General features: G+C 36.6%; 2 protein-coding genes across 4 annotated transcripts in view; both read right to left on the bottom strand.

The window, feature by feature from the left end:
• The window catches only part of LOC132706665 (uncharacterized), a 62,863-nt gene extending 56,194 nt beyond the window's left edge, over nucleotides 1-6,669 (bottom strand). The window contains exon 1 of one of the 2 annotated variants that reach the window (XM_060678138.1): nucleotides 6,584-6,669. Coding sequence is in view for 1 of the 2 variants with exons in the window: in XM_060678137.1 (XP_060534120.1) it covers nucleotides 6,156-6,176 (21 nt within the window). In the remaining variant the exon portion in view is untranslated. Of the gene's footprint in view, nucleotides 1-6,155; nucleotides 6,377-6,583 lie in introns of those variants that run through there. The other variant, XM_060678137.1, reaches the window with a different exon arrangement.
• Nucleotides 6,670-11,849: 5,180 nt separating this feature from the next.
• LOC132706416 (sodium/nucleoside cotransporter 2-like) lies at nucleotides 11,850-19,996 on the bottom strand. Of its 2 annotated transcripts, none has more exons than XM_060677746.1 (10): nucleotides 19,844-19,996; nucleotides 16,516-16,594; nucleotides 15,404-15,533; nucleotides 15,020-15,351; nucleotides 14,778-14,969; nucleotides 14,561-14,722; nucleotides 14,412-14,505; nucleotides 14,200-14,359; nucleotides 12,200-12,527; nucleotides 11,850-12,145 (listed from the first exon to the last, which is right to left on the bottom strand). In XM_060677746.1, exons 2-10 carry the CDS (start codon nucleotides 16,546-16,548, stop codon nucleotides 11,888-11,890), a joined length of 1,689 nt encoding a protein of 562 aa, XP_060533729.1. In that variant the 5' UTR covers nucleotides 16,549-16,594; nucleotides 19,844-19,996; the 3' UTR covers nucleotides 11,850-11,887. The 2 variants fall into 2 exon arrangements, with proteins under 2 accessions (XP_060533729.1, XP_060533730.1); XM_060677747.1 differs by lacking the exon at nucleotides 19,844-19,996 and adding an exon at nucleotides 19,678-19,819.
• Between the last annotated feature and the right edge of the window lie 1,389 nt (nucleotides 19,997-21,385).

Raw genomic sequence — 21,385 nt, 5'->3', positions numbered from 1 at the left:
TAGACGTGAGTATTTTTTCCAGTGGACAGTCCTTTCATGAAAGTTTGTATCGCGGTTTTTATATTACCCTGCCTTGCTTAATCAACGGTATATCCTTGTTAAAGCTATCTACCTCTATCTAACTCCATTCAAATATGGTCATCCCCAGCAGAGAACCATCTTTCTCTATTAAAAGTGATTTTCTGTTTTGGGTTTTTTCGTAGTGAAAGCAAAGTTTTCGTTTTCTTACCCATCAATAGAATGAAATCATCCTTTTTCATTTCAGACTGTTGAAGTTTTTATTGTTTGAAATAAAAGATTCAACAGGTTGTGGCAAATTTTTGAAACCATTAACAGAAGCGTATTTTGTTAAAGTACGCGAGCTTCAAAATGTGTTGTTTGTGTCGGATTTATCAGAACTATTAGCAACAAAAACTGTTAATTTTTCAAAGAAACTTCCACAGGCTACTGTAATGCTTTTTACAAAACTTCTGGATTCCTCCTGCGTCGGTTTTTGCTTAGACGGTTCGCCAATCATCCTGTTGGCCTCTCAACTCAGTTTCAGTCAAGCTCTGAAGAAGCCAACAGGATGATTGGCGAAACGTCAGCAGTTTCGACTAAGCAAAAACCGACGCAGGAGGAACCCAGAAGTTTTGTAAAAAGCAACAAGAACTGTTCTTTTCACGCTTATAAAAAAAAAGTGAAATTAACTACGGTGACGATGAGCTATCGTCAGTTGGAGTTCGATATAAGAACCTATATCGTATACTGTTCGAAGTAATAGTTTCAGAAAAAAGCAACGTTGCTTAAATTAAAGGTGACGAACACATTTACAAGCTAAAACTTGGGCATATATTCGCGTGGAAAAAAATATGTGTAAGCAACTTGACGTGTGTGACCTGCACAGCAATAAACCTTATGTTGGCCGTGAATTGGCCTTTAATTAAAATCGCGCTCCTGAACAGATTGAAAGAAATCAGCCAAGTGTTGAATTGGACTTTAACATTCAAGAAGACGCAGGATATGCCCATGGTACCACACAGCCGCCACCTGAAGAGCAGGAATTGCCAAACTGAGGTAGAGTGCTAAGTGATCGCAGCTTAATACGAGCCCCGGACCGCTTTGCTATTGGTAGCCAATATAGTACCTTCAAATTGAAACGTGAACTCTGAGCCCCCACTGGGTAAACGTGTAATTGGCTGCAGATGGATTTTTGCTGTAAAAACAGACCCTGCAGGAAATGTCCGAAGATACAAAGCTAGACTTGTCGCAAAATGATTTTCTCCGCGTGAGACCACGGGAGACTACGCACCAGTCGAAAGATATGAGTCAATTAAGCTATTATTAGCAATTTGCCGCTACTAGAGGCTACGAGTTAATGAAGTTCGACGTAAAAACAGCGTTTGTTTACAGCGGACTTCAGCAGAAGATTTACCGCAACAGCCTAAAAGACCCATTAGCACCGGCAATCCGCATGCTGTCTGCCAGCTGAAAAGAAGCCTCTAGAAATTAAAGCAGACCCTACAGTGCTGGAATGAGAAATTTAGCAGCTTCATAACAGCGTTTAACTTCAAGCATTGTGAAAGTGCCAAGTACGTTTTTTAAGGCAAGTAATAGTATATTATGCAACAAGTGCGGTAAATGGCATTTGACTCACGAGTTTATTTGACACGAGTTGAGAGCAGCGGCGCGAGTTTTTAATAAACGAGTGAGTTAAAAAGTTTACCGAACGTGTTGCATACTATACTTTTTCTACGACCGTTAGTTTTTGGGTACATTTTCGCAAAACAACACGAATACATTCACTGACATGACCGTCACAATTTTCAAACGTCAAAAGTCAAAGCGTGGGAAATACCTCCGAAAACATCCGATGGCTCGGATTCGTGAGAAACGAAACTGACGTGGTAAAGTGACGCTTCCCGCAAGCTAGATCGGTCGGTAATTAGGTATTTTACAGACGGGAGTAGAAAGTAGAATATTATGCAACTCGCAAAACAACACAAATACATTCACTGACATCACCGTCAGAATTGGCAAACGTCAAAAGTAAACAAGCAAAAATTGTTAACTATTAAGCAAATTGGTTAGTTCTCAACGAAGCGACTGCGTTGTTCCGTTGATCTGCATTTATTTGTTGTGTTGAATCCTTTTATTCCAAACAATAAAAGTTGCAACACCAACATTATTTTGTCCAAGGTAGGTATTTCTTTTTGAAGTAAAACGTCTTTTCATCCCCATTTATTGCGGTTTTATTTTCTTCCTGTATGTGTCTTTGGTGACTCGTTGGATCAGCGTTAATCCTCCTGCACAAGTAGGTATATTGTTGACTGGCCAACTTTAGCCATATTCGAACACATTTAAAATATTTTTGCTACTCAGAATGTTGAGTTTTGGTGGCGAAGAACTTTGAACCATTGAGAAAAAGCCCATTTTTACTAATTTGGAGGAAGGAACTGCCTGGACATAACTATAATTCTAATTTTAAGCACTGAGACACAGTTAAGCCACCTGCCCTGCCCTGACTTTCGGTTTAGTTCATTTGAAGTTCCTTTTTCTTTTAACACTCTGTATACTTCACTGACCACTGTCGTCCTTCGTCCAACTGTCTAAAACGTCTCTTGCCCCCGATATTTCCCGCGATTTTTTCGACATTGGCCAGAATTGCGACATTTCAATGGCGGCAGTTCCCGCCTTGAATACCAAACGGCGACCGCGACGATACGTCATTCGTCACACATACGCTTGTGTGTAACGGTGCACTTTTCGCTCGTACGAATTTGGCAGAAATTGCTCAACGACTAAGCACTAAATTGTTATTGTTCCACGTTTCGCAAAACATAAACATAAACGCAAAGAAAAGAATTGAATATGCGTATCTCCAATATGAGTTGAACTAAGAATTAAAGAATATTATTATTATTTATATGTTTAAATTAGAAATTACACAGTGCGTCCCGAATTCGCCGAAATCTAAAGGATATCACATTTCCAACTTTTCCACGACTTTCAAAAATACGGCGTGATTTCAAGATAAACGCATTTTCCAGATATCAGAAAGATAAAAATGATTAATCTAACGAGCGGCTTTTCTTAAATTTTATTTACATTTACCAAAACGCGGTTGATAGTGAAGGTCATACTTCGCATCAAAGTTGGCGCACCATAAAAATTTGGGTCAGTTCAACTGCTGCATAGCATAGCCCCATACTTGCCCAGCATTTGTTTTTTTTATTCACGTTTTTATCTCACTTATTAAATAAAATACGGAAATTTTGAACAAGTCGCTTAATTTCTGCTTGATTGATATTAGTCCATATATCCCTGATAATGATTACTACATCATCAAAGAAGGCATGTGCCGGTTGATGATCCTTAACCAACCTTCACCTAACCTTGATCTCATAATTGTTCTATTGGGATGAGGTCTGGACTGCGTGGAGGCCACTCCCAAGGTTTAAATATTCACCTCATTTAAATAATTTTGTACTATTCTTCCAGTATGTGGTCTGGTATTATAAAACTCCTCTTGTAATCGTTTGATACTACTTGAGTATAAAATTGTTTTTTCTTAAAACATTCTGTACATGCCTAAGACTTAAACGTAAATAAAATTATTTTTTGTGACATCATGTCCGAAGTTCTAAGATACACTTTGAAAACGAACAGCAATATAAGAATTTGTCAAACGCTCAAACCTGGTACCCATGAAAGGCGAAGAACATCTTACGAATACTAGGAAGTATCAGAGTGTTAAAAAATGTTTTAAATTAGACAGTTACCAGATGATATCTGTGTTTGAAAAATTATGGTCACTTGTTTGAACCCTTGTAGTGCGTTCTTTTTAACTAGTTTGTTTAATGAATTAGCATGATCAACCTATTTCGCTACCAAATTTAATAAAAACCCTTTTTGTGATTTAAACAACGTAGAATCATATCAAAACCTCATGGAGTGCCCAACAAGCAATTACTAAAGCAGAACGAAGAGTGCAAAAATGGAATTATGCTTCTTTTTTTGTTATTCGGTACTTCAGGACTACTTGCCAGGCCAACAGCTCAGAAAAGTATACATTTAAAAATAGCACTGTGCGTAAATGCCAATGGGCCACAGAAAAAGGAAAAATTATTAAGTATTCAACATTGTATTAACCTATTAGTGGTGACATCATTCTTGTATCGGGGTTACGAATTAATCAGGAATTTTTGGGTCTTTCTGTAATTGTTTGTTTGATTTGAAAGAAAAGTATAACCACTACTTAAACCTTGCCCTTATTTCCGAAAGTTAATATTAATTAAAAGTTAATAATTAATATTAAATTTACTATGATTCGTCAGTAGGAGGTATTAACGATATATTAATGTAAGCAGCTATGAATAAATTCGTGTCCTGCATTCCTGATGGAACATCTCTGTATTTCTGAAAGCTCGACTTATATAAAGGGTGGAGACTTGTTATTTTGGTGTTCGTTTGATTACAAGTAGCCCCTGTTACTGCAATTTCAAAAAATATGTATGCAAATCGAGTCTAACTTTGAGTAACCCTGAAGTTAACCCAATTTTGTATTTTATAATAGATTTTACCATATAGACTGAAAAGTCATAAGCAATATTATTTTAGTTACCGTGAGGCTGCGTTTAAACTGCAAATTTTATCAGCAAAGTTTTAAGATGAAACGTACCTACGCCAGGACGCCCGAGTCGGGTAAGAGATAAGTAACTCTGTTATTAAAATACAATTAAACCAAGATGTATCTATCTAATCATGTTGATGGAGATTTGTTTGCACAGTTTTTTACGACATTTCGTGAGCGTTAATGACCGATAGAAATGATGCATTACGGGCCCACAGTAACCACAGTAACGTAGAAAAGCAAATTTTTTAGTCTGCCGTTTTTCAGTTGTAACCCCGACCAACTAACATTTATTGTTTTATAATGATAACGGTTACGTTTCGACTACCTACTTTATAAAACCTAAAAACCTACCGAATTTTTTCGTTACTTCTATAAAAGATAAGGGTAACCATATTTTAAGCACATATAAAACTTTTGCTTACCTAACCGCCGCTATAAAGTCGACCTAAATATATTATAAAAGCTATTCATAAACACTAAACAAAAAGCCCCCCTTTCGCTTAATTTTTTCTATATCATTTGTTTACTATAACGTTGTCTTATTAAAAATTATAGCAGCTCGAAAACAACAAAACAATTTTATTTGTACCGAAAAATTTATCGAATAATTTTATATTTTACCCTTCCTGAAACTAAAGCAGCATTGAAAAACTTAGTTTTGGTAGAAATTAAATTTATGCTCATGATTGTTTTTTAATTGCAATGCAAAACCATTTTTTAATAGCATATTTGTGATGAAATACGTCTTCAAGTTCACCGTAATATTGCTTAAAATTATGCCTTTCTTATGACAATTAGAAAAAACATAAAAAAGGGCAGCCATATAAAATGTCCGCTTTTTAAAAACCTATACTTTGATACGAGCTTTCAAGTAATATTATAAAGACTATGGAAAGTTTGGTAGCACTTACCTGGTGCCTTATAGCCTTATTCCTGGTGCCTTACATAGTTTTCTAAGTTGGCAAAAAGGCATTTATAAAATCCTTCGTAAGCCTTTTAAAAATAAAAAGAACTGAAAAACTAATGGACAATAATTAAACTTCTTGTGGCTAGTTATAGCTAAGGTTTCTTATAAATCCCTCTCTATCGTTCTTACAGTTTAAGGCTGCAAAGTTACACGCTATCCTGTCCACCCTGTATGATGCATACTTTGTAAATACGTAATAAAACTTTATAAATCAATGCCACAAATTAGCCATTAAAGAAATTAAAATCTTTTTTCGGATATTTGTTATATTTAGCTTTTTCTATGTATCGACTTTTGAACTATCAAAGCATCGAGCACGCAGATTAACTACTTTGCTAGGAACTTTTTTTAACCGGCATTTAAAATCCCTTTATAAAAACACACGCCGCGAATATAATCGTATTCCTAGGAGGCGGTTCTATACTGATGGTACACGTTTTGAGCGAAAAAAACACACCAACACGTACGCTCATTGACATACGTCACGATTTTGACTAGACGCTAATATGAACGGTTTTTATCAATAAAGATGCTTTAAAAATATATAAATAGATATGCCCGTAACATTCTCACCTCGGTATAGTAATTCTGCATAATATGAAGCTCACAGAAACATCGTTTAGAGAACTAGGAAATTAGGCACACTTCAGGCACTCGCCGCGTACGACCCCCGAGTAAACAAAACCCTGAAGCCGTATCGATAAAACAAAACAAGGCCCCTACGGTCATGGCCCATTGGACGGCTAGCGCGGGCCCCGAAAACGTTACAGCGTCGTTCGACGACGACTGAACCAAACAAAAATAATTAAACAACAACCGATCGGAGCATCGTAGTCGCCCGTAGGTAAAATAAATCGATAGATTGGCGATTTTGGCGGCATTCGGACACTTATCGGGGCATCGTTCGGGGGCGGGGGTCGAAAGAGGAGCCGAAGGATTGGACTCCGCGGCTCGGACAATTTTCTAGCGCCGGACGAAATAGAAAACAACGAAAAACTCACCTGTTAACTTGGATCACTCGCGACACACACCGCCATGTTGGAACCGATTGTCAAATGTCTAACGAAATGTTTACAAACCTTGTGACAACGGACACGCTCTCGGAGGGCCCGTAAGCCCATTCCAGGCCGGAGTTTAAGTGCTTCGGTTATCCAAGTAAATTCAGATCGCAGTTACGAAGAGGTCAAAACAATCCAAACAACTCCGTAAACCAGAAGATTTCGTTTCGATATAGCCTCATGGGTTTCCATAATCGGAAAGGACGTTAAAATATCTAAGCGAAAGGAGAAAATAGAGGAACAACGGCCTGGACCCAGTCGTCGCGGGTCCGTTTTGAAACGCAACGACATGCGCACGAGCAGCGAAGCGCGTCCGAGTCGCGGAATTATTGCTGTACTCTTAGCTGTTTAGATAATTATTTTGGGCAGTGGGCGTACATTTTTCTAAACGAATTCGGACCTTTGCTTTACGAAATGTGCCTATTTTTTTTAAACTGGCTCGGGGACACGCTCCGCTACGAAATTATCGGTCCGGTACATTCGATATCGGTTATTGATTTCATTGGTCGAGATCGAATGACGGCGTTGTCGGATCTAACTGCACAGTTGCGCCCCTCGCGTCGTATCGAGTTTTTCGTTATAACTAAACGTATTTGATTTTGAACTTTTATTTTAGTTATAAATTAAAGTGTTGAAATCTACTGGAACATGTGAAGTTATTCGCCGGATTTATCTTTGTTGCAGGTAGATGTCACAACGCCGCGGAGCTTTAAATGCGCGGTGTCCCGTTTCTGAGACGCCTATATATGCAACCGACCCTACATTAAGGCCCTCGCAGACGCTCAGTTTTTTTAATACCGGCGGCCTGTGCAAACCTAGTTTGTGCAGGCATATCGGTGCGTTTGTGTGGACGTCCGGCCGACTGCGCAGACCGTTGGCCTGGCCTGAGCAAAATCACACCGTGCTTGAATTTAGCCTGCGCAAACTTGGAAACCTGAGCGTGTGTGGACTCGTTCAGTTGATTTGTTCAGTTTTAAGGTTTATTTAGAATCCAAAAATAGTAAGCAACAAAATGACGAACGTTAACAAACAGTTTTTAAGCGAATTTATTGAGGTACCAGAAATAACAAGTCCGCAGCCTATGATGTGTTGGTGGAAAAACTCAAAAAATTTGATACTATAGGCAAAACTATAGCCTCAAAACTAAGAAGCTTGCCACATTAGCAACGAATATATGCTGAAAAGATCATCAATGATGTGTTGCTCGTAGCAGAACTAGGATGCTTAAACCGAAATTATAAGTTGGAGCAAGAGCCTGCAGCTACAAATTCCAATTGTATGGAAGCCTCTCGTCAACTGATGCCAATGCAATCTACTCAAGAACAATATAATAATGAAAATTTAGGTACTTTTCTGCGTGGGTATAATCCCGAAGCCGAATAATAATTTGTAGATATGTTTTTCAACCCTTGATTTTGGAATTAACATTTTACGTTTTTGAATTTTTGGAATAAAATGTTTACTTACCTTAATAATGTCTGTTTTCAATACTTTGAATATGACTCTGCATGTTTCTGGTATTATTTGTCCCAATGCCTGAGGTGAAATTATTGTTGAAAACAGTAGCGAGAAATCTTAGAGTAGTTGGCATGAAACGAGTTTCAATAATTTCAAGTAGGTTGTCTCGTCCATTCTTAGGTAGTTAAACCAATCCTGCTTCTCAAGTTTCAAATCAGCAAGCAAATCATTGAGTAATCATTTCTTTTGAGCTACCAATCTTTGGTCCATTTGCTTCTTTGAACCAACCATTCCATTTTTGGCTTTTTCTTTATTGCACAGGCAAGCAGAATGCAATATAATGCCGTGTCTCGAGAAGCCATTTTCTTTTACTAAGTATAGAAAAACTAGTGAGTGTGAATTTACTCAGTTGGCTGTATAGAAAGAACTATGCTATAAAACTACGTGTGTGTGGGACAGGCAATAATACAGTTAAACTGCACAAATTGGCCTACAGAGTTGGCCTGTACTAAAAAACTGAGCGTCTGTGGGGGCCTTTAGACTGCTTGCGTGTTAAAACCAACCAACCGTATTTGCGTTCGTATATACCGGGTGCCTAAATAAAGGCAACGAAGAAGAAGAGAAAATGCTAGAAACCAGAGGGCTCGTAATTGTTACTAAGTGAGTTAGGAAATGTTAAACTTTAAAATTTTTTTTTTACAAGAATGGCTCACTCACAGCACGATAGATAGCTTAATAAAAGCCCTTTTTAACGGCTCCTGATGTAATCAAAATCCGTTAAGCCTCTTTGAGATATGGACATTTATTTCCCTGCAGATGTAGAGCAAACAAAAAATATTTGAATTTGTCTCAGATTTGAAATACTGTCCCTAAGATTAACATTTGAAAGTTGAAACGGAGTTTTAAAAGTCCGGATAACCATTACGCCCCTTGGTGACCATTTCATTCATTTTTTTTTAGTTATAGAACTGTCCATTTCCTTGTTGACCTTCTTGGGACACTTAGTATTTTACGCAAATTAGTGGCCACCTGGAGAAAACTTCTAATTTTATTTAACCGTAATTTATGTATTAAATTAGTCCATCGAATTATTCAGTTTGTAATAAGTCAGTCAAAGGTAAATCAATTAAAATAGCCAAAAAAACTAGTTTTGGTTAGTTTTGATTAGTGTAGGTTAGTTAGCCAAAAAAAAAACTAGTTTTGCTAACTGTATGTGTTTAGTGTGTGTAAATAAAAATTATAGTTTGGTGGAACCAAGTATGTATGTTATGCTTTACGCACTAAGTACTTGTTTATACATATAAGCAATCATTGTTGAAAAATGCAAGCTTTATTAAACACAGAATAAATAAATTAATTAATTAATGCCGGGCCTGTAGAGGTCAACTGGAGGCGTCTCAAAAGTCAAAAAAAGACAGAACGTTGCATATTTATTGATAAGAATGGTTATCAAAGCTGGAAAAATAACCAATCTTGAATCAAAATTCAAATTTGTGTGTACCAAATAAAAAAAAACAGAAATTTGAAATTGAGATTATTGCATAAAATGCCCAAGAAATATTTTAGTCTTTTTCTTTCTACATTTTTATTTAGCTTTAAAATATTATTCAAAAATAAATTCCATTAATATAAGACTTAAAATGCCCAATCCTTTCATCCAGAATCTGGTCAAAGGTCGAATAGGTTGATAGGTAGTAGAATAGGGAAAATATTTGAAACGAGGCAAGAAAAACTACTTTAAAATATTATGGGTGAACTAACTAACAACAACTACTATAAACAAGAATTGCAGGATAACAGGTTATATTTTTATTTGTTGGCGCCTTAATACAAAAAGTTAACGCTGTTGGCGACATGTGGTGGCAACAGTTGCGACTTGTCCAGGTAACTTACCGATTCCTTGACCGAAGCTGGTTTGCGATTACGGCGCTTGCTCAGAGATGCCGCCACCGCCGATTTTCATAATTTTTGAATTTTTATTTTTTGAACTTTCAGCGGAAAAGTAAATGAAAAATAAATAAAAACACTGTCGTTGTCAATCAGAAACCTGAATCATGTAAAAAAAATCGGGCATTTTCGATGAATCTCTATCACCTGTTTTTAAGAGTGTTGTTAAATGCCCTACGTTCCTCCTTCCCTTGTATACGAGGGACGGGCGCAAAGTACTTACTTACTAAAACAATTGCATGGTAACAATCTCAACAATTATTAATTTATTATATAACTCTGCCTATGCTGTTGTTGGGTACAGCTAGTTTCTCATTAATAACAGAGCCGGTCCGAAGCCCGGGTAAAAAATGAGGGTTCGGTTCTGCTCCGGTAACAAAAACATATGCTTATAGACACGATCACAATGTCTCCGATACAAGACGGAAAAATATCAAGACGAGCACCCGCACTACGAAACAGGACTGCGAGAAAAGAAGCCGGAAGGGATACTGATAGGAATGAACAACCACAACATCGACATATGTGCACTCGCAAAAATCGGAGTTTTTTTGCTGGTATATAGCGGGAAAGGCCAAAGTGAGCATGCATACACACGCATGGCTCTAATTGTAGGAAAGATTTGAGGTTAACACTGAAGATATCAAATATGTTGCCTATCGAATCCGCAAAACTACCTTGAACACCGAGAGCACTGGAACCTAGATTGAAACTATGATTACATTCCTTTAAATGAATTGCATCCTTGAAATCAAAGAGTGTTATTTTATTTGTTTACTAAAACATATGGCCTATATGGCTTGGGGCAATCATTTTCAATTGATTGTCCTAGAGCACTATTAGTTTTAAAAGCTATTTTCAGATTATGTTTACTTAAGGAGTTGGCCAATTTTTCACTGGAATTTTCGAAATAAGTTAAAATATTATATTTAATAAAAATTATTGGAAAAAATCATTTTTAAACTGTCATTGGTGCTTTTGTTTCTTTACAATTGCTTCAATAATATTTGACTAATATATTTGAAAAGAATTTGTGTGATGATAGTTAATTCCGCTTCTTCGTAAACATAAAACATACACATTTTTGTCTTCAAGTGTTATATCCCTATTGAACGTTGACGACTGCCATATTCACGATGTCTCTATATCTTTCCCGATCTTGTGCTACATTGACTAACTCGTCTGCATTAAGGCCTGTCCATTGTTGAATTTTTCCTAGTGTTGAAAATCTCTTTCGCCCAATCCATTTTTTTCTTTAAATTTTTTCGTGAATAATTGGTCGAAGAAAGTCATTTCGAAGTCCTCTAATTATATGACCTAGGTATTCAACTTTTCGTCGCTATATAATATTCATAAAATAGTCTGTCGTGTCCCATTCTCCAAAGAACTTCTTAATTTCTTTTTCTTGTTGTCCAGGATAGCATTTCTTTATTAAGCGACCTTGTACTACTACTATATGTAACATTTTAGAAACTTCTCGTTTGTTGCATTTCTTGCTTGTTCTATGTTACTCTCTCCAACGGTTCTCCGTTTAAATGTAATAGCTTCGTCGACTCTGTTTACTAGGGTTTGCAGGTCTACGAGATTTTCTTCTATAATTACGGTATCCTCGGCATATCGTATATTATTAACTGTTCCTCCTTTGTAAACAGAGACATCTAAAAATTGATCTTAAAACTAATAATTCTTTAGGACAATTAATTAAAAATAATAAAAGAAGAAAAATCCTGCACTAGTGAGCCGCCCTGTATAAGTACAGAAGGTAATTTTATAGGTAAATAAAACTAAAACCACAACATACGCTTAACAATTTAATGCCCGATAATTGTCTTCAATTCAATGTCATATTCTCAAATCCGTCATCGTGACGTTCGTCAAATCGGCTCCGCCTTCCAGAACTGACTGAGGCATCAGAATCCCAGCGATACAGGCCGTCATCAAACACACTAAAGCACCGCCCACGAACGCCCGAAACACTAGCTTGGCTACGGCCTCTTTTCTTTCTGGCACCAAAGCGGACATGGTAGATATAGCTATGCCGATGGAGCCGGGGTTCGAGAACCCGCAAATAGCGTACGTAGCGATCACCTTGCTCCTCAGCTGCGAACGACAAACGAATAAAGTAACGCAATGCGTGCCGTTAGGTAGTCATACCGTGAGAGTCATGTTGCCCATTTGCTGAAATGCGACGAACTCATTGACCATCGTCTTGACTCCGATCAGCTGGCCCACCTTCTCGCATTCGTCCCACGGGATACCCATTACCCACGAAACCGGGGTAAAGATCTTACCGGCGATGATATCCAGCGTCCATTTGCTGTCGTCGTCGGTGAAACCTACCTGAGCACCGCACCAGCTTAATACGCCGTTGATGAAGTAAACGAAGGAAAGACAGGCTGTGATGCCCGAGATGATGGCCGCTATGAGATGGAAAGCGTCGGTAGCACCCTTGCTGGCTGCTTCCATAGCGGAACGATGTTCTCTACGAAGAAAACGATTATCAAATAGCCTAGATCTATGTTTTAAATGTGGACAGTTTGTTTTTTCAACACATGGTGTCAGGTCTAAAAACAGTTTCTTGTCCAGGATAAAATCCACTAGAAAAAAAATGGAACCCAATCGGTAAAAGTTTTTGTAAAAGTTTGAAGTATTCAACAATTGAGTTGTGGGTTAAGGAAGAGAATAAAAAAGTAGCCTAGCTTAAATTTAGTTGGAGACGATGCCCTTGAGGTTGAGTTATGCGTCTGGCGCAAGACAAAAGGATAAGCTAGATTCCATCAATGTTTATTGTGCCCCAACGACCAATATGATATTTGAGAGGCTCAAATTTAACAGCCTAGTTTTTTAGCCTAGCTCAGTAAGGCTGTTATAACGACAGACTACAAAGATCAAAGCATGTCGTTATGGGCATTTTGGATAGGCATATTCAACTGCGACAATCGAAACTAACTTTCGAAAATTGTTAAGAATTAAAGGACCAAAGAGTTGAAAGTTCTTGTAGTTTTTGGTGTCACAAATATCTGAAATCCAAACCGTGTTGTGCATATGGCAAGACAACAGCAAAATGTACCCGGCATATGAGATTCAGGAAATTTAAATTGAAGATGAGACTTCAAATGTGTCACTGATAGCTTAGACGAATTTTTTATAAGTGAAGTGAAAGTTGTAGGCAGTGTAGAGAGTAATCAGAAGATTGAAGACACAGTCTGAGAGCACAAACAACTATAGTTTAAGTTGAATTCTGAATCGTTATGGATATGCATGTCCAAGAGACAAAAATGAAAAAAAAAACACTGAAGTTGGTGAGAAAAAAGCTTCAAGAAATTGAAATAGATTTGAAAGTTCACTTGTAAGTGGAGTAAAAGTTGCAAGGTAGTGTAGAGAGTAGTCGAAACAGGAGAAACGGCGAAATGTAGAAGTTAATTTTAAATGGCAAATAGAGTTTAAATTAAATACTGGAACCAAGGTAGTCGCTATATCATCATGAATGTTGAAAACTTTTATCAGTGAATAGAACTAAGATCATGTAAATTTTTTATGGTAGCAGTAGTTTAAAAAAAAAACTTTAAAAATAGTAGTGGAAATATCTGAAGTTTGGTGTAAACTAAAGTAAGTTATTTTGATTGCTATAGCAGATGCAGATATATGTATTAAAAATTTGCAACATGTTATTGATCAGTATCCAAAATTATTTGAAGGTCTTAGAGAGTTACTTAAAACCTGATGCAGTTTCACACATTCAGGAGCACCTAAACTTCTGCTAGAACGACTTAAATAAAAATTGGGTCATTTAAGAAGCCAGGCACTTATCAATTAGGAAAGTAGAGAGTAGAAAAAAAATAATGGTGATTTACGTTTGAAGCTATACAAAAAGATCACTTTCCAATACCAACATCAAAGGAAATCGCTGTTGATATAAGTGACCAATTTCTTTTTACAGCATTGGATATGAAGGATGGCTATTTCCAAATTAAATGTGATGATGACATCATATTTGCGTTTTGGGAGTCCTTTGGGGTTTTGGGAGATTCCATATCTGTAGTTTACCGTATGGCACCTGTGGGTTCTTAATAGGAGCCTGGATCTATTTTTCAAATGTTGATAGTTTGACTATATAATACAGATTGGGTCTGAAAAGGCTTTTTATTACTCACACGTCGACTAGGTGGATATTGTCTTTCTGTATTTTGATTTCCTCCGTCTCGGGATACATAAGCTTGCTGAAGCACAAAGCGGAAGGCGCTGACATTATGCTGGCGGTGATCAGATCTTGGGGCCTCGCGCCGAAGCTGATATAAGCCGCAAGAGTGGAACCTGGAAAAAGCGGTGTTCTTTCATTCTGCTGGAAAAATTATCAGAGTCTTGCCTGAGACCGAAGCGAAGCCCGCGAGCATCATCGAATGGAGCTCAGAGTCCGTCAAGTTCTTCAAGTAAGGACGTAGCATCATCGGCGCTTCAGACTGTAACCAACACAAGAGATATTATCGTCGTAACACAACGCGGCGGAAAACCTACCATTCCGACGAATACCACCGCGACGCTGTTGACGCTCTCGCACACCGAAGTGCCCAAAATGATCTGCAGGAATCCTCCCAGAATAGAAACGAACTTTTGCATCAGCCCGTAGTAATACAGCAGATTGATCACGAATCCCAGAAAGAAAATGACCGAGAGTGCCTGAAACAAAACGTGCGGCAGCGGAAGTTCGTGCAGCTGCGGAGCTTGGTCGTACAGAAAAGGCAAATATGTTCTGGGTGACCAACTCGCCGTAGGTGAAGAAGGCTCCCTGTAGTCCGTAGTCGAGGAAAGCGTTCACCTTGTCGGAGAAGGTTTCCAAGATATTCCTGCCGATCTCCCACCTGATGGTTAACAGGCCGAAAAGAAACTGCAGGATCATGCCCCAAATTATAGTGTCCCATGGGATCTGGAAAAGTTAACCGCTCGTATTTGCTTTTGTGGGCGGGGGTAACTTACCATCGAGTGGTTGGACGATATTATGAATCCGAATAAGAGGAACAAAGTCAGCCCTATTAGAGGGATAAGTCTCTGTCGGTCGTCTGCGGTATCTACTACCAGGTAAGCTACAGTTGCCGCTAGTACGGAGAGGTAAAATATGACGGATCCGTATTTTATCCGCTTCAAGGATTGTTTTCCCGGCATCAATATAAGTTTCTCTAGTGGTGGTAAAATAAATGGTTTGATACAATAGTAGTATGCTAAAGCGTATACGTAGATGCAGTACAAAATCACCAGGAACCCGTAGCCGTCGGAAGTAGTTTGCGTGAATTTGTCCCAGCTTCTGCTTTCTGAAAACGACGCCATTAAAACTCGATAGTGCACATCGTGTCCTACTGTTACCTGTTTTAGTCACGTAGTACCACGTGGCCCAGGCGCAGTACCCGGTTATGAGTAAAAATATCACAAAGTTTATCACAGCATTTTTGCGGCCCCTGACAACATTGGTGGACCCGATGTTGTTCTCCTCCGTCTTTTCTTAAAAAAATAAGTTTTACGTAATATTTGCAAAATATTTTTTAGGGTTCGATATCAAAAAAGGTCGTTGATAGAAGTCGATATTAGTTCGTTGTATCTGGCATGAGGTACAAAGGTCGTTCAACAAGCCCTTAAAGAAACACATTATTTTGCGCATTTTGTATATTGTTTAACGTAATCTCCTTTCAACTTTATACATTTATATAAGCGTTTTTCAAGGATTTAGGATGCTCCTTAAAACAGGCATTTTTTTGAGCGATTATTTCCTCGCTCGATGGACATAAACCTTTGTCCACCAAGCCATTTCTGCAAGTTTGCAAACAAGAATCAGCGAATTAGGTGAATAGTTTTTTTAGTTTCCATTCACAACATTTCTTTGACCTATTCGTATAACTCAAACATACCTACAATCTAAGACCGCTCTTGGACATATTTACGAATGCATTCTCTGGAAACATTCCCCACTTCCATATTCTACCTTACACTCCTTTGAGACAGAGCTTTTGGACTTCCTGAGCTTTTACTGTGAGCATCAACATTGACTGTAAACACAGTAGTTGTGGCTAAATTCAATTCACGGAAAATGTTGCATTATTGTTGATAAGACAACTTATGCTTTCTTTCAAACCCTTCTTTACGTCAGTCTGATAGCACTCAAGAAATGTGAGGAAAGGCAAAACATGTTCGAATCAGCATTTTTGCATTATCAAACAACTAATTAAATAGTAACAAACATAAAATATATAACATAACCGTTCATATTTCGGGAAGCTGACATTTACCTACTTGTTCCAATATATTTAGAGTACGATCGCCATCTCTTAAATTTTCTAAGAACTGATTGAACGACACTCGTATTTACCATTTACCATGGTGGAGGTTTAAAATGCAACATGAAATTGATCTCCACAAACGTCAAAACTAATACGCGTAATAAAATAAAATGTAATAAAAAACTTTAAAGTTTCCGGAGGTACCTTGACGAAGTTGTCAGTTGAGCCGTTCTCCATCTTCAACCCGGTTAAGGACCGTACTTTTTCTAATTGTCTAAGCTACCTGAAAAATAACACGATACGTACAAGTATAGGAACGTGTTGAAACTTTATCACGTTATGCAAAAGCGATAAAAGTCTCCGGGAAACCCATTAAAACCCATCGTTAGTAAAATTCAAGGTCTTTTTGCGTTTTTGTTGACTTTTCTATTAATTTTGACGACAGTTTCGAGCCAAGGATTTTTGTCTTGTTAGCATTAATAACCAATAAGCGTAAATGGTTTTCGACATGGAATCAGAACAAGGCTTCATTTTATACTAAAGTATAGTTTGTCTCAAAGTATGTCGTGTTGGCTTTTGCCTGTGTTTATAGAAGTTAGCTGCCGACGCCAAGCGAGCTCAAGATTTGAATGACTTGAACAAGCATGAAGGTTTAAAGTATGGTGTATGGCCGAGTGCCCCTGTATAGCGGGCCCAAGGGACAGTAAAAAGTAAAACTAATTAAAACCCACTATTAAAACTGCAGTTGACAACAACTGTCGTTAATATTGTAATCTTTATTTAAACTAGTGTTTATCGTGTAAAATAAAGGAAATAAAAAGAACTTTTGTCTAATTGAACACCATACATATTAGAGGCAATGAACATTCCAGGTGTATAACAGGTAGTGAAGAAGTTTTTAATCCGTCATATCATTTTGCCCGGTAATACTTCAACTCTCGAAATAATTCTTAAACTAGCGGACTCACTTTCATAAACTTTGTTACAAATTTTGCTGTTCGAAGTTTGTGTGTCCATACTTTTCTTCTTTCCACGAAATATTTTCCATATTTGGTTCCTATATAAACTTTTTGGCACTTTCTGGATAAAGCAAATGAAAACTCAATCCTCTTTCTCAATCCCTTTTCCCCCATGAGTAACATTTAAGTAAACAATAGTAATGGTTTGAACTTCGTTGTAAACAACGAATAAAACTTCTGTTCGTCCAAAAATTTGACTGAAATAAAATAAGTATTTCTGAACAAAACTTTTTTATGCCCCTTATCTAACGTCCATTGCAATAATAATAAGTCAATAATTAACGAATGGTCTTGAAAGCCCAATATTCGCGTAAAACAACGTTTTCAAAACCCATAGTAAAGAGGATTATTATAGACTGGCAGTCAAATATCAGCCGACACATTAATATAACTAATAGCCCAACTTCAAGAAATACCTAGCCCACCCTTGCCTTGTCACTCAAGCATGAATAAATTATTTATCGATGGGTTTGCCCAATAGCCAATAAAACCGCTTAAGGTTTATTAGGGTAGGATCCGCCAAAAGGGAACACGATATACTTTGAGATTCACTATACTTGTTTCAATAATAATTGGAACTCATCTGATTTGGTAATAAAGTCCTGAAATTAGGGTTTTACTCATTGCGGAGTCATGGGTTTCTTATGTTGTTTCATTCCCGTAATATAAATAAATGCACACTGAAAACATAATTGTACAGTGTATCCTATTTTCCATGGTTTTGCGTCGTATCTCTCTTACGAATATCTAAATAAAATTAAAGATATATTGCTTTATAAATGTTACATATTTTGTTAAAGTTCATAATACGCCTAATAAAAAGATTAAATATCAAGATAAAAAATACATAAGATTATATATCAAAAGTTGCGAATCTCAGAAAAAAACTGTACGTAAAAACCCCAATCCAGATCAATGTTCACTTTTTCGATAAGCTATCGCTCAACAGAACTACAAAGGGTGTCTAATAAATGAAAATTTATCAAAATCACCGTCTATCTGAAAATCCAAAATAAGCTGTGACATTTCTGTTTCTGCCCACCTTTCGTCTCAAAGTAGCTTCCGTTGACGAATCGCAACACCCTAGCTCTAGCTCTATTAAGAGGATTGACCGTAAAACCATCAACAATATACACTGTGTCCCAGTTTGCTCGCGACTGAGGGTATGTAACGAAAGATGACGTTAACGTTAAAATTTTCGAAAATTGAACTGAGGTGGCTTTTACTTGATGAAAATTCGTTTATCAAAATAAATAAGAACTAAAAGTTCAGATTTTCACGAAATTATATATTATTATTGTATTAAACACAGAAAAACACATTTTTGACGACAATTTTGATGTATTACACGCAACCACAAAAAGTAGAAAATTAAATTTATTGGAAGCCATGGAGATTAACAAAATGAACCATTCAAATGTATTGCTTAACGATCAATTAGATTTAAATACCTCTCCTTTATTGAACTTAAATTTTTGCAACAACATTAATTATGGTTTTATGGTCATTTTTCGGTATATATAGTAGCAGGTAGTTTGTAATTATTACATTTGATAAAGACACGGTGTTGTCGGAACAATTGTCATGTCAAAATATATAATTTCGTGAAAATCTGAACTTTTAATTCCTATTTATTTTGTTAAAATTTTCATGACTTCAGATACATATATGTCAATGTCACTGACATTTTGACCGGTTTGTTAGCTTTATAAATGAAAATGATTATGTTCAGATTTGAAAAAAGTGCTATTTTTTATGTTCCTTATCATTTTAAATAATTGTTTTAATATGTAGGTTCTTGATTAGGTTTATGTTTGTTAATAACTACGTTGGTTTTATGTAAGTTATAAAAGTTATTGTGTAAGTATTTTCAAGAATGAATATGACAATTATTTGAGATATTTAATAAATCCTACCCGCAAATATCTTTATGAAAATTTTATAAAATCACCTTTGTGAGGTTATTTATAGAAATAACCCCTTACTGTTATACATTTTTGAGAATCTCATACCAAGCGGAATCAAATTGCCCTATAAGATATAGGGTATTCCATTCAAAAAAACAAACTTTATTTTTTTTTCAAAAAGACGAAACCATTTAGAAAAACACTTACTAAGCCACTGAATTCTAGGTAGTATATAGTAGTATATATAGTAGCACTTTTCACTTTTCGGATATTTGATAGGATAGCCGAGAAACGAGGGGTGCCCTAAAACTGCAAATGTCCAAATTTATTTTAAAAACCAAGCAAGCCATGAAAATTTTGTTAACTTCATCTTTCGTTCCACAAAAAGGTGCCTAAGGTACGAAAACGCAAGGCTCTATGTTCACTAAGAAAGGACATACCAAAATGGGGCGCAGTATACATACAGCTTTAAGTTTGGCTAAATATCTCCAAAGATATCGTACAAAATGATGTTCTTTGTAATTTAGTAAGTAGAGTGGTACTACTTTGCTACTACTTCACTTTAAATATGTCAAAGAGTGCACTCAAAATAAGTTGAAGACTCACCGAGTTTAAACACCACAAGTTTTCCCATACGTAATACAATTTGAACGTTTAATCTAAGTCCGTTTAAGCGCAATCAAATCGCGATTGTGCGCAAATGGATTTTTTCGTTATCCCAGCGAAACGATAACGAGATAACTCGCGAGTACCTGGAACAATCGAGCTTGGTATTATAAGAAACCGGTACCACTCAAAATTAGACGCGGGTAGGCGGCAAAATTTAATTGGACGTTCCGTTATTGCGTATCGCTCCTTCTATTTAATTTGATTGATTTTTTCGGGTGGGTCTGAAAGAATGCGCGTGGCTGGGTAATTTTAAGGTAAAAGTATTCCACAACAAAAAACGGGTACCCAAAGTGATAGCAGTTACATGTAGCGGGTACTTTCGTGTGAGAAAGCGAAAGATAATATCTTAGTGCGCTGTCATTTCTCATGATCCTAAATTAATATGTGAATACAGTTCACTTTAATCACTTAACAATTGCTCTTATGTAGTTAGTTTTAACTTCTTCTTAACTTTGTTGTGGTAGACACGATACAATTGTTTCGTCATTTCTCAGGGTCCCTAAACAACTTATACTGTGAATAATGCAGGCTGTTTCGAGTATAACAAACGCTATAAAATTGCTGTTAAAAATGCATTTTTATAAATATTCTTAATTTAGGCTTGTGTTTGTGACAACGACAGTGTTTTTGTAACTTACATTGTTTGTATACCCATGTGACTTGTAATGTCAAGCTATAATTAAAGAAATAATTATTATTAATATTAATATTTTAGTTAATTTTTAGCAATTCTGGAACATTCGAGACTAACTTTTTTTATATTTACAGGGTTGTCAGAAAATTTGAAAAGCGCTAAGGCTAGACTTTTGAGGGTGAAGTAAATAGCGGCCTTTGTTATAAAAAGTATGACTTTTTTTAATAGGGTGGTATCTAGGGTAACTTTATAAAACCAAAAATAAGTTAAGAAAAGAAACAAAAACGAAACATAATTTTATTCTTATAACCTTAAACTAAACAAAAAAATATACTGAATCCAAAGAAATAAACAAAACCCTCATCCAAACCTACCATACCTATACATATATTTTATTACAGTGGGGTTTTTTGCTTATAAAGATGATAGAAGCAATTTGAAGGACAAGAGTTTTCAGTGAGCTTATTGGTTGCTGCAAATTTTTTATTCACCGTGCATGTCAGGAAGTTAGCAAAAACACTATTGCAAACTGTTATAAGCATGCAGGATTTTTGGAAGCAGGAAATGATTTTGACTCTGATGATGAATTGCCTCTAACGGAATGGCTAAAAAACATTCGTTAGATCAAGAAAATACCGACACCCAGAAAGCCCTTGAAGCAGAGATTACGAATAAGATTGAACATTTCGACTTCGAAAGTTACGTTTCAATAGACGATCAAGTTATTCCAACCGAATGTTTAACAGAATACGAAATTATCCAGTTAGCGTCAACAGGTATCTATAACATGAAATGTAACATTAAAATAATGACTGATTTACCTTATTTTTTTCAGAAGCAAATGC

Source organism: Cylas formicarius, unplaced genomic scaffold (assembly GCF_029955315.1).
Source record: "Cylas formicarius isolate icCylForm1 unplaced genomic scaffold, icCylForm1.1 PGA_scaffold_8__14_contigs__length_24414737, whole genome shotgun sequence".
In the NCBI taxonomy this organism is placed as follows: domain Eukaryota; kingdom Metazoa; phylum Arthropoda; class Insecta; order Coleoptera; family Brentidae; genus Cylas; species Cylas formicarius.
The sequence above is the reverse complement of the archived record's forward strand: the minus strand, read 5'-3'. Positions and strand labels throughout refer to the sequence as shown.

Bases quoted from the DNA above. Each gene is read 5' to 3' on its own strand.
- LOC132706416 (XM_060677746.1), bottom strand. From the start codon at position 16,548: ATGGAGAACGGCTCAACTGACAACTTCGTCAAG. The intron at 15,352-15,403 runs GTAACAGTAGGA...CGTCGTTTTCAG, and splicing joins GTACTACGTGACTAAAACAG to AAAGCAGAAGCTGGGACAAA. The intron at 14,970-15,019 runs GTAAGTTACCCC...TAACTTTTCCAG, and splicing joins TATCGTCCAACCACTCGATG to ATCCCATGGGACACTATAAT.